The 12,491-nt window shown below is 48.7% G+C and overlaps 1 protein-coding gene across 1 annotated transcript; it reads right to left on the reverse strand.

The window, feature by feature from the left end:
- Window positions 1–1,265: 1,265 nt before the first annotated feature.
- LOC118696039 (claw keratin-like) lies at window positions 1,266–1,640 on the reverse strand. Its single transcript, XM_036397966.1, has one exon. It carries the CDS (start codon window positions 1,638–1,640, stop codon window positions 1,266–1,268), a length of 375 nt encoding a protein of 124 aa, XP_036253859.1.
- Between the last annotated feature and the right edge of the window lie 10,851 nt (window positions 1,641–12,491).

The following is a 12,491-nucleotide window of genomic DNA, read 5'->3' on the forward strand; positions in this document are numbered from 1 at the left end:
TTTGGGATCTGACCCCAGGGAACAGGGACAGGACAAGAGGGAACAGCCTGGAGCAGTGCCAGGGGAGGCTCAGGGTGGGAAATTTGGGAAAATTCCTCCTGGAAAAGGGAAAAGGCCTTGGAAGGGGCTCGGGGAGGGTTGGAGTGGGCATCTCTGGAAGTGTCCAAGGAAGGACTGGACGTTGGTCTGGGTGACCAGGTGGGGATCAGGATCACAGCTTGGACTCTGTGATTCTGGAGGGTTTTCCAACCCTGTGCTCTGGATCCCCAGGACACCAGGAAAAGGAGCCAAGAAAGCCAAAACTGAGCAAAAATCTCAGTTGGAAACTGGAAATGTGGGGAAGGAAGGGACAGCTGAGGCCGTGCAAAGGAGATCACCCACAGACCTTGAACCAGATCCCTCAGGAATTTCCCTCTCCTGGTGGCAGGATGGGGTTGGGGCAGCAGGACAAGGACAGGGGACACACAGAGACACCAATAAGCTGCTGTGACATCTGGTTTAATGAGGAAGAGCAGGTGAGACACAGCACAGGTTACAAACTGCCCACAAGCCGTGGTTTGATGCCGGGTGACTCAGGGAGTGTCTGGGGCTGCTCCTCCTGTGGTGACAGCCAGCCCTGGTCACACAGCACGGCAGCAGAGACGGCGCTGGGGCGCTGCAGAACCGTTTTAATCCATCAGTAGCCATGGAAAGAGCTTAGAAATGGATCTGAAAGGGGTCTCGGACCAGATGCTTGACATTGCCACAGTCACAGAAGCACAGAATGGTTTGGGTGGGATTTCAAAGATGATTCGGTCCCACCCATGCCATGGGCAGGGAACCTTCCACTATCCCAGGTTGCTCCAAGCCCCATCCAGCCAGGCCTTGGAAACTTCCAGAAGGATGAGCCAGCCACAGCTTCACTGGGCAACCTGTGCCAGGTCCTCATAAAAAAAGAATTCCCTCCTAATCTCTCCCTAAAATCTAAATTTCAAAAATCTAAAATGCTAATTTCTCCCTAATCTAAACCTACAAAGATCCCCCAAGGAACCAGGAACAGCCCTTAGCTTTGAGAACACCCCAAGGAACCAGGAACAACCCTTAGCTTTGAGAACAGAGTGCTTGGAAAGAGAGGAAAGCTTTAGAGAAGGAAAACCAGGAAGGGTAGAAGGATGGGAACGGATTTTTGAGGCCTTGAAACATCCACAGATGGTTTTAACGCCGCCCCAAGTGCTCAGCTCTCCCTGGAGCCGCATCCTGCTGGTCACCTTTGTCCAGCCATGGCCTTAGCAGCAGGGTCTGCAGCTGCCCACCGGGTACCCCCGGCCCCACCTGGCCCCACCATAAACTTGGGAAGCTCCAGGGGTTCGGGCAGCACCAAAACTGCCTCCAACAACAGCTCCGACACCGGCTCCGGCGCTGCCCCCGACGCCGGCTCCGACTTCGGGCACTCCCACGGAGCCCACGGTGCTCTGCTGGGGGAAGGTGCTGAGGATGGGCCCAGGGAAGGTGACCACCACGGGAGGAGGGTAAATGACCACAGTGGAGTCCGGGCACTGCCGGACACAGGGCTCGTTGCAGGAGTCGGCCACGGGCTGGGGCACGGCCACGCCGCACGGGGAGGCGCTGCCGTCGGTGCAGGGGCTCAGGGAGTGAACCATGGCTTGGGTGGGGATCTGTGGGGCAAGGGAAGAGCAGGAAAATAAAACAAAATTCACATTGGTGTCATAATGAAACATGAGGGTAAAAGGCTACGAAGAGGCTCGAGGGACAGGGAGGATTGGCATAGCTCAGAACCCAAAATACATCCCGGAATTGTGTACTGAATGCAAATGGAATACGCATGGAATATTACTCAGATCCCACCCAGATCTGCATTTCCCAGTGGCTGAACAGTCACAAATGGATTCATTTACCAATCCCAGAATGCCTGAGGTTGGAAAATCCCCCCAGGATCACCAACCTGTGATCAATCCCCACCTTCCCAACCAGACCAGAGCCCCCCAAGTGCCACATCCAGTGGTGCCCATCAGCAGAATGTCAGCCTGATCCCCAAACCGCACTCGAAGGCTTGGTTAGAGGAGGAATTCAGGAGGAATTCAGGAGTTCAGGAATTTAGGAATTGACTTACCTACAGCACCAGAGAGTGAGACAAGAGAAGTGATGGTGCGAGATGTGAGGTCAGGCACTTTTATACCCGGCCTCGAAGTGCCCAGCATGTGAATCACCCACGGGCAGAACTTCCTAATCAATTACTAACCAAACGATTCCTTCCAGATCCAGCTTTGTTAACGGATGCTAATTGTTTTAGATAAATCACTCTTGCTAATTGCTGGCTTGCCCTTGTGTCCTGCATGACCTGTCCTTTACTGCCTTCCCCACTCTGCAATTTCAGCTTTATAGGGAGGGGATTCTTTGTCTCTGCGTCTCAAAGGGAAAATATTTATGGGGATCTTCTCCATGACTGGACTCATTCCTTGGCACGGGGGAACCAGGCATTTTTCTGGATAAAAATATCCTCAACTGAGCCCAGGAAGAGCTGAAAAAGTGAGGGATAAACTGGAGTTCTGAGTTCTTCTTGGGAATGAAATATTGGGAATGAAATATTTGATGAAATATGAATAACCTGTGTTCTGGGTTCTTTAGACTAATAAAAAGTCTGATCAAGGCTCTGGCCAACTGCCAGAGCTGAACGTTATAGCTATAGACCCAAATAAGTCAGGATTCCTCTTTCAACTCGACACCAAGCACCCAATTTACACGTTTGAACAATAAAACAGAAAGAAAGGCAAGACCACATTTAATATCACATTTAAAAGCCCCACATTTTCGAAACCATAAATCATGACTGGATTTGGGGAATGGCAAAAAGGGCCATAAACGGGGTGTGACCGAGGCAAAACCTCGTCAGGCATTTTTTCCACGGAGTCACCGAAGGGCACCTGAAGCTGCTGGAACAGCTGACGTTGGGAACAACAAGTGGGCCTCTGGAATGCCAGCTGCTGATGAATCCCTGCTGGTTGGGGTTATCATCCTGCTCAACGTGAGGAGGAGGCTCTGGGACAGATGCCGAGGGTGGCACGGGTGTGAGCTGGATGGACGCTCCCAGCCCCAGCGACTGCCCCGCTCTGGTTCCCATTTGGTTAAAAAAAAAACAACAACAAAAGTATTTTCTTACTTCTGTCGTCTTTTATTAAACCTCGCCTCAAAGCCTTCTCTCTTGGGTTGGAAGGGACTTCCAAGACCATCCCATTCCACCTTCCAGTGTCCCAGGTTTCTCCAAGCCTTGTCCATCTTGGCCTTGGACACTTCCAAGGGTGGGACAGCCACAATAGTCAAAGATAACCACGGCGATTGCAACATCCACCTTCGCCTCGGATTAAACTGGCCAGCAATTCATCCCCAAGGTCAAAAACACTGGAATTAATACCTAATTATTGGTTTCAGCCAGCTGAAGATTAAGCTAGATGTTAAATCTTATCTTAGGGATTTGTTAATGATGAAAAGTCCAGATCTTTACTCCAGCGTGGGAGGAGCTGGAATTTGTCCCCTCTGCTCAGTGCTCCTGTCACTGCAGGGTGGATTTCCGTGAACACAAACATTAACCCTGACAAGAACCATGTCAAGGCTTTCTGCAGGTGTTTCCAAACACATCATAAAAGCTCATTAGTGCCCTGATGTTGTCACCGTATCGTTGTTAACAGAGTTGTAACAGCTCAGGCACAACCAGGAAATAAAAGTGATGAATCAACAGGTGACACGTGGCCCAAACTCAGCTCCTGAGTGAGGAGCACAACAAGAGCAGTGTCAGCTCAATTTTCCAGCCCAGACAGGCTGAAGGATCCAATGTCAGCTCTTCTAAAGATTAGGATGCAAAACACAAAAAAATCACCAGCTTCATAAAGATAAACCTGAAAGGATCGAGGGAGATCTGAGCCCAGGAGGAGGGAGAGCCCTGAGGACACCAATGTGGGTGAAGCGTTCAAAAAAGCAGGCACCAGGGATCCAACCCACCCCTGAGACCAATGGAACACCAAAACAGAATCCCAGGATCGCTGGGATTGGAAAAGAGCTCCAAGGTCACTGAGTCCAAGCTGTGCCCAACCCCACCTGGACACCCAGACCAACGTCCAGGGATTCCTCGGACACCTCCAGGGATGGGGGCTCCAAACCTCATCTCAGGAGTTTGGAGAGACAGTTCCACCTCCCACGTAACCGTGGAGGGGGCGGAATGAGATGTTCTTGAGGGTCCTTCCCACCCACACCACCCCACGATTCCCTGATGACTTTGCTCCCCTTTCCAACGCACAAACACATGCTGCATTTACTAATTAAATAAAACCACAGCTAAACCACCACGTCCAGCCGGGCTGTTTTTCCAAGGGCTGCTCTGAGCTGGAAAAAGGGAAAAACACTTTTATCAGAGCCTGTCCTCACCCCAAAACTCAGCTTTGCCCTGCTGATACATGAAGACATTTTAGTGATAAATGAAGACACTCTGGTGATAAATTAAGACACTCCTGATTAATGAAGACACTTTGGAGGTGCTGAGCTGGCTCATTCTGGTGTTTACCTGCACATGGAACAGGACATTAAACAACACCTTCATAACAGGACCTCATAAACCCCTCACAAACGCTCATTAATGTCTGACACGAGCCAAGCCGGCCTGGCTCAGCAACGCCAGCACAGAGCCAATTTCAGGGCCGCGTCCTGGCACATCAAAGGCTGTTAATTACCCTAATGACATCACAGGATCGTTTCTGAGGGCCCAGCGCAAGGCACGGGGACAGAGCCAAGCTCTGGGTGCAAAGATGAGCTGTTGGGATGATCCCAGAGCCATTGGGACGACCCCAGAGCTATTGGGATGGTCTCAGAGTTGTTGGGATGGTGCCAGAGCTGTTGGGATGGTGCCAGAGCCATTGGAATGACGCCAGAGCTGTTGGGATGGTGCCAGAGCCATTGGAATGACCCCAGAGCCACTGGGATGACCCCAGAGCCTTTGGAATGACCCCAGAGCTGTTGGGCTGGTCCCAGAGCCATTGGAATGGTGCCAGAGTCATTGGAATGACCCCAGACCTATTGGGATGGTCCCAGAGCCACTGGGATGACCCCAGAGCCTTTGGAATGACCCCAGAGCTGTTGGGCTGGTCTCAGAGCTACTGAGATGGTGCCAGAGTCATTGGAATGACCCCAGAGCTGTTGGGATGGTCCCAGACCTATTGGGATGGTCCCAGAGCTGTTGGGATGGTCCCAGACCTATTGGGATGGTGCCAGAGCCATTGGAATGACCCCAGAGCCACTGGGATGACCCCAGAGCCATTGGAATGACCCCAGAGCTGTTGGGCTGGTCCCAGAGCCATTGGAATGGTGCCAGAGTCATTGGAATGACCCCAGACCTATTGGGATGGTCCCAGAGCCACTGGGATGACCCCAGAGCCTTTGGAATGACCCCAGAGCTGTTGGGCTGGTCCCAGAGCTACTGAGATGGTGCCAGAGTCATTGGAATGACCCCAGAGCTGTTGGGATGGTCCCAGAGCCGTTGGGATGGTCCCAGAGCTGTTGGGATGGTCCCAGAGCCATTGGGATGGTCCCAATCAATTCCTGCTCCCCCAGCACTGCTTCCCGGTGGTCACACCCATGAAAGGAGCTTTAGGAGGAGAGGTTTAGATTTCTTCAGGTACCGAATGAGGTCAGCCAGATAAAAGGCATCTTTTCCTTCTCCCAGTAAAGCTTTCAAATGGAAAGATCCCGCAGGGTGTGAGGTGTTTTTCACGGGATTTGGGGATAACAATGCGTTAACAAGCCCAAGTGAGTAAAAATAATTACAGCCAGTGAAAAAGTTGCATGTGAACAAATTCCCTGCTGTGGTTTATAAGGATTTGGCACTCCGTGGCTCAGGTTTTCCATGAAGCCTGAAGGACTATAAAAACTCCATATAAAAACCCCCATTTCCAAGCTTTCCACCCAGTCCTTACTCTCCACTGTGAGCTCGGTAAGTTGTTTCCCTATTTCTACGCCTAAGAAAATGCAATTCTGCAGGGACTTGGAACTGGAATCTGGAATACCCTGGCACTGGGAATGAAGAGGGTTGTTGCAGTTAAAGGTTCTTTCTTGGGTTTGGTCCTGACTTTTTTAAGGCAGAGACAGGAAAATGGTTTTAAAGTTGAGCCTGAGATTTACAGAACCTCGCCTGATTTGGGATGTGAGCTTTCCTTGCCTTCTTCCTTTTATTTATTTATTTATTTAACCAAATTTTTTAATTTGCTTTGTTAAAATTGAGTTCTAGACTTCTCCTTTATTAAAGGCCACTTGTTTCAGTAGCTCGGGTGATAATGATCCAGGTTTGGATCAGTCTTTGCCAGGCTGGGAATGCTGAGCCTGTGGAGACCCCAGAGCCCCTCCAGGGTCTGCAGGGGCTCCAGGGGAGCTGGAGAGGGATTTTTCCTCAGGAACTGCAGGGACAGGACACAGGGAATGGGGTCGGGGGGACAGAGGGAGAATTTGGGCAGGATTTTAGGAAGGAATTGTTCCCTGTGAGGGTCCCAGGTAATTCCATGGATTTCCCATCCTAGGCGGTCCAAGCCCGATTCCTTCCTTTGCTTTTCCTTCTCCTGGCAGAAAGAAATTCCAGTGTCAGGTGAGGCACCCGGAAAGGAAATAAATGAGGGTCCTTATCCTAAAGAACTGAGAACCTCAGCACCAATCCCAGGTCCCGAAATTCCCCCTTTCCAAGGGATTACAGCCCAACAGTTGGAGCTGCGGGGGAATTTTTCAGGGAAAAGCGAGTTTGGGTGCAGAGCTGAGGGCTGAGAGCTCCCCTCCAGAGCCCAGCAGGGAATCCCTTCAGCTCCCTCCCGTGTTTTCCAGGATCCCCGGAGCCATGTCCTACTACAACTACCAGTACAAGCAGCAGTGCTTCATCCCCGGCGGGGCGCAGAGCCGCACGCTCGCCTTCCCCCAGCAGTGCCCCAGCTCCGAGCTGGTGGTGCCCTGCTCGCCCTGCTCGCCCTGCACCCCCGTGGCGCCCAAGCTCTGCACCGTGAGGAAAACCCTGCCCAGCCCCTGCCGGCCGAGCTGCGTGGAGATGCGCGTGGTGGAAGGGCACTCCTCCTCCTCCTCCTCGTCGTGCAGCAGCTCCCGGTGCCTGGATTCCTGCCCCGCGCCCTTCCCGCAGCTCCTGGGCGTGCCCCGTTGCGGGCAGGGCGTGCTCAGGTGTCCCCAGGTGTGCGCCCCGGGCCCCGTGTGCCAGGAGCGCTCCGGCCCCTACTCCTACCAGTGGTCCAACAGTTACCAGTACAACTGTGGGCAGTAAAACCTCGCTGGGCACCCAGGGCACGGCCAGGGCGTGAAGAGCAGGAGGACACCCAGCACCGAGGGGCAACTCCCAGGAACACCAGGCTTCTCCTGCTGAAACCACTCCTGAGCACCTTTGGGAACCTTCTGGAACCTTTGGGAACATTCCGACTCTTTCAGGAACCTTCTGGAACCTTTGGGACCCTTCTGGCTCTTTTAGGAACCTTCTGGCATCATTAGGAACCTTCTGGAGCCTTTGGGAACCTTCTGGAGCCTTCGAGAACCTTCTGGAACCTTTAGGAACCTTCTGGCTCTTTTAGGAACCTTCTGGAACCATTGGGAACCTCCTGACACTCTTAGGAACCTTCTGGCACCTTTAGGAACCTTCTGGAACCTTTAGGAACCTTCTGGCACCTATGGGACCCAGCCGTTGTTCCATCCTCTCCGTGAATTCCCTGTGTTAGATTTTGGGGTCTCGCAGCTCCTTTTCTTCTCCTCTTTTCTCCTGCTCTCTCTGGCACGAGGAGATTCCGGCGGCCGTGTGAAGGAGATGTGGGCTCGGCCACCCACATGGATGACGCTGCCTCCAGGTGGCCCCAGTGCCACCAAACAGCTCCCCCTGCCAATGCCGCTAAAAATAAACTTTTATTTTTCTGCTTACGACTTTGTTCCGGAGGGAAATTTGTAAAGAAATCCTGGAAGGTGGTGGGGTCACATCCCTGGAGGTGTCCAAGGTGGGGATGGGGCTCAGGTCAGAGTTGGTGGCGTGGGAGGGCTTTTCCAGCCTCAGGGATTCGGGGATTTTTAATTCTATATGAAACAAAGAGGAAAAAGACCCAAACAAACAAAAAACAAAAACCAAAACAAAACAAAGAACCAAACCAAACCAATCAACCAAACAAAACAAACAAACAAACAAAAAAAAACAGAAAAAAAAGTAAAATTGTGAAAACCAGAACTTGACTTTCAAGTCAAGGGAGTCTCTTGTGTCAAGCAATTCCCCCTCAAAGCATTTACACCTTAAATATAATAATAAAAACTCCTCAGATACAATAAATACATGAAATATCCACCTGAGATTTACCACCTGCAAGCCAGAGAATTTGCTCCGTGGTTTGCATTATTTCACTCTCTCCGGCACATCCCAAACATCCCCAAAACAACCTCCGCTGCATGGAATTATTTGTTTATAAACTGGGGTTTTCGTCCATCCCTTTTTCACTTGACTCGGAGCTGAAAATCCCCATTTTACATCAAGGATGGGGTCTCGGCCCGCCCGGGGGTGGGATGGGATCTTCTCGGCGCTGTCCTCCGTGGATGGTCTCGGAGCGCCCTCCTGTGGCAGTGCGGGCGCAGAGCCTCTGGAATGTTCCCTCCTGACTCACCCGCCTCGTTCCCGGGGCGGCCGGAGGCGCTCGGAACGAATTATTAATTATAATATATTGCCTGTATTACTTATAGTTATATTCTGTTATATTCTGTCATATTATATTAGATTATATATCAATATAATATAATATATTTCTATATATTAATATATTATATTATATTAGAATTATACATTATATATTAGAATTGTATCTAATTATACAAATTAGATATAATGTATACTGTATACTATATACTATATACTATATACTATATACTATATACTATATACTATATACTATATACTATATTATATATTATATACTATATACTATATTATATATTATATATTATATATTATATTATAATTAGTGGAGATTAATTGCTGCATAACGAGCTCTGCTGATTCCAGCCCAGATCCCGAATTGGGAGGAGCCAGGCAGACAGAGGGACAGACAGAGGGACAGGGTTACTTCACCAAAAAAAACACTAACCACTCCACGGACCAAAAAAACCAAAAAACCCCACAAACAACAGAAATTACTGGGGACACTCCGAGGGATTTGGGGAGCTCAGGCCGGCTCTGGGTGGGGAAGGTGGAGCAGGGCCGGTGTGGAAATCCCAAATTGCTGCCCTGGAGATGCCGCTGTGATAAAGGGATGGAGCAGGGCCCGTCCTGTGTGCAGGGCTGGAAAAGCAGGTCCGGGCTCCCCGGGACTCCTCTGGGGTGGTTCTTGCCCTGGAAGGGAGCACAGATGTTGGATTAAAGCATTTTCTGACCCAGACATGGGGCAACTGAGAGGCTTTTAAAAAATTTTTATTCCGTTTTCAGTCTCATGTGAAGGGTGAGACAATACAGATGTTATAATTCACGCCATCACAATTAGAAGCTGACTATTTCTTAATTAAACATAATATATATAATATATATATTACATTTTAATATCTATATAAATATATTATATTATATTATATTATATTATATTATATTATATTATATTATATTATATTATATATATCTAGTATATAAAATATATAAATATAAATACATATTATATAAATTTATATTATATAAAATATATAAAATAAAATGTATAAGATATAGTATACAATTTATAATTTATAATATATAATGTATACTATATAATGGATAGAATATATTTTAATATAATGTGATGTAATCTAATTAATATAATACAATAACATATAATAAATATATATAATAATATGATAAAATGATATGATATATGATGTGATGTGATGTAATATAATATAATATAATATAATATAATATAATATAATATAATACGATACGATACGATACGATACGATACGATACGATACGATACGATACGATACGATACGATACAATACAATACAATACAATACAATATAATATAATATAATATAATATAATATAATATAATATAATATAATATAATATAATATAATATAATATAATGAGGTTTGCTCTTTTTCCGAGATGTTCCTCCCTCTCCATCCCCACTTCCCCGAGCTCTCTCTGGGTGGTGCTGATGGGATGAGCAGCGGACAGGCCTGGCCTCACCCGGCTGTGCTGCACCTGCAGTTCCACCAGGAGGATCTGGGGGGACTCTGGCTCTTAAATCTGAGTCCCAAGGATGGTGGAGTCATGGAATGGTTTGGCTTGGAAGGGGCTGGAAGCTCATCTCATCCCACCCCTGCCATGGGCACCGACAGTTCCCACCATCCCAGGCTGCTCCAGGCACTTCCAAGGACCCAGGGATACCCAAAATTCCTCTGCTCCACCTGTGCCAGGGCCTCCCCGCCCTCACAATAAGGATTCGTTCCCAAAATCCCATCTGAACCTTCTCTCTGTCCATCTGAAGCCATTCCCCCTTGTCCTGTCACTCCAGGCCCTTGGAAAGAGGATAAGGAGACTTCCAGATACTTCTGCCCCACACAAAACATCGTATTTCAGATGTGTCCCACAAAACAGGTCCTGGTTTTCCTGTCCCCTACTGAAATCAGCATGGAAGTAACCAAAAACCAGCTGTTGGTGAGGGGAAAAGGCTCCAGCATCCCCAAAAACCACAGAGAGGTTTCTCCCCGCTCTGAGAACATTGGCAGCTGAAAATTGGGGTTGGTTTTGGTGGCCCAGGAGCTGGTGGCACTGAGAGGTTCCCCTGTGTTGGTGACATTCCTTCCTCCAACTGTCCCCAGAGCAGCTAATCCTGATTTAGGCCAAAAACCTCGTGAAGCCTTTGGGGAGTTCCCAGGCAAAATAAATTAACAGTCGGATATGACTCCCGAGGATAATGAATGGAGCAATTAAGACTTTCCATTTGATGACTGTAATTTTCTGAATAACAAGGGGAGGAAGCTGCCTCAGTGTCACAGGGAAAAAACTGGGCAGATGACCCAGTAAGGAGCTGGGTGGATCCTCAAAAATAGGAAGCAATGCAGCTGAACTGGCCAGGGCACGAGCAGCTCCCTCTTCCCCAGGAGTTTGTCCTGCCCTGTCCCCATGGATCCCTGGTGGACGCTGGAATGGGGCTGGCAGTGACGTTGGTGTCTGGGTGACAATGACAGGCTTGGCCAACGAGCCCTCCTGGCATCCCAGAAATGCTTCAGCTCCTGTGGTGGGGAGGAGAGAGAGAATGGAAAAATGCCCAGGAGGGGTTCTGGAAGAGTCCTGCGGGTGAGGATAAAAGGTTTGGAGCAAATAAAGATCAAATAAAAACTCGCTCTGATGTTTAGAGCTGCGGGGAGAGACCCAAAACAAAACCACGAGGATTTATTTCCCTCTCTTCATGATGGATGCTCTTCCCTCTGGGGATGTCTTGAAATGTCAAAATTACAGAGTCTCAGAATGGTTTGGGTTGGAAAGAACCCCAAAAATCACCTCAATCCACCCAAGGACAGCTTTTCCTAGCCCAGGGTCCTGGGAGACAGCAGAATTCCCACTGGGAGAGGATCCTGCCGTGCAAATAAAATTCCAGGCAGCTCTGGCTCTCCTCACCCTGCCCCAGCCCAGGAATAATTAAAACTAAAAACTGAAAAACTGCAAAAAAAAACCAAAAAAAAAAAAAAAAGCACCATTCAAACCAAAAATATTCCTTCCCCTCTGTGCCAGGGGGTTGGGCAGTGGCAGCTGATTCCCAGGACATCCTGTCAGGTGTCCTGTGCCCAGAGCCACGGAGGCGTCCCTGAGCTGATGGATTTGTCACCTCCAGCTGATGCCCTGGCCAGCCAGGTGTGCCCTTATCAGCACAGGAAGCTCGGCCTGAGCTGGTGCCTCACTCCAGGGTGGGTGTGGGACCCTCCCGTGGCTCATTCCCCCTCTGGAAACAGAAGGAAATGTTCTTCTCCTGTGGGAGAGGTTTTACAGCCGCTCCTGTGAGCCAGAGAGAAGTTGGAGAAGAGGATCCATGCTCACCCCTGAAAGGATTTCCTACCTTGACACAGAAACCAAGAAAAAAAGGAGAAATACAAGAAACCTGCAACTGTCTATTCCAATAAACACTGTTTGTCTCTTGTGACCAATAAGTGTAAATTTATGAGTTTTGTAAGAATGTATAAAAAGCATAAACAGAATAAATACAGTTTGAAGCCTTCTGAAAATGGAGAGTGTTGCCTTGGGTTGTCTCCATCTCAGCTATGACAGGGATTTTTGGGGATTTGGGGATTTGTGGGAGAGGTTTTACAGCAACTTCCGTGAGCCAGAGAGAAGTTTGAGAAGAGGATCCATGTTCACCCCTGAGAGAATTTCCTACCAAGGTCCTTGACACAGAAACCAAGGAAGAAAGGAGAAATAATAGAAACCTGCAACTGCCTATTCCAACAAACACTTTGTTTGTCTCTTGTGA

This window comes from Molothrus ater, chromosome 29 (genome assembly GCF_012460135.2).
Source record: "Molothrus ater isolate BHLD 08-10-18 breed brown headed cowbird chromosome 29, BPBGC_Mater_1.1, whole genome shotgun sequence".
In the NCBI taxonomy this organism is placed as follows: domain Eukaryota; kingdom Metazoa; phylum Chordata; class Aves; order Passeriformes; family Icteridae; genus Molothrus; species Molothrus ater.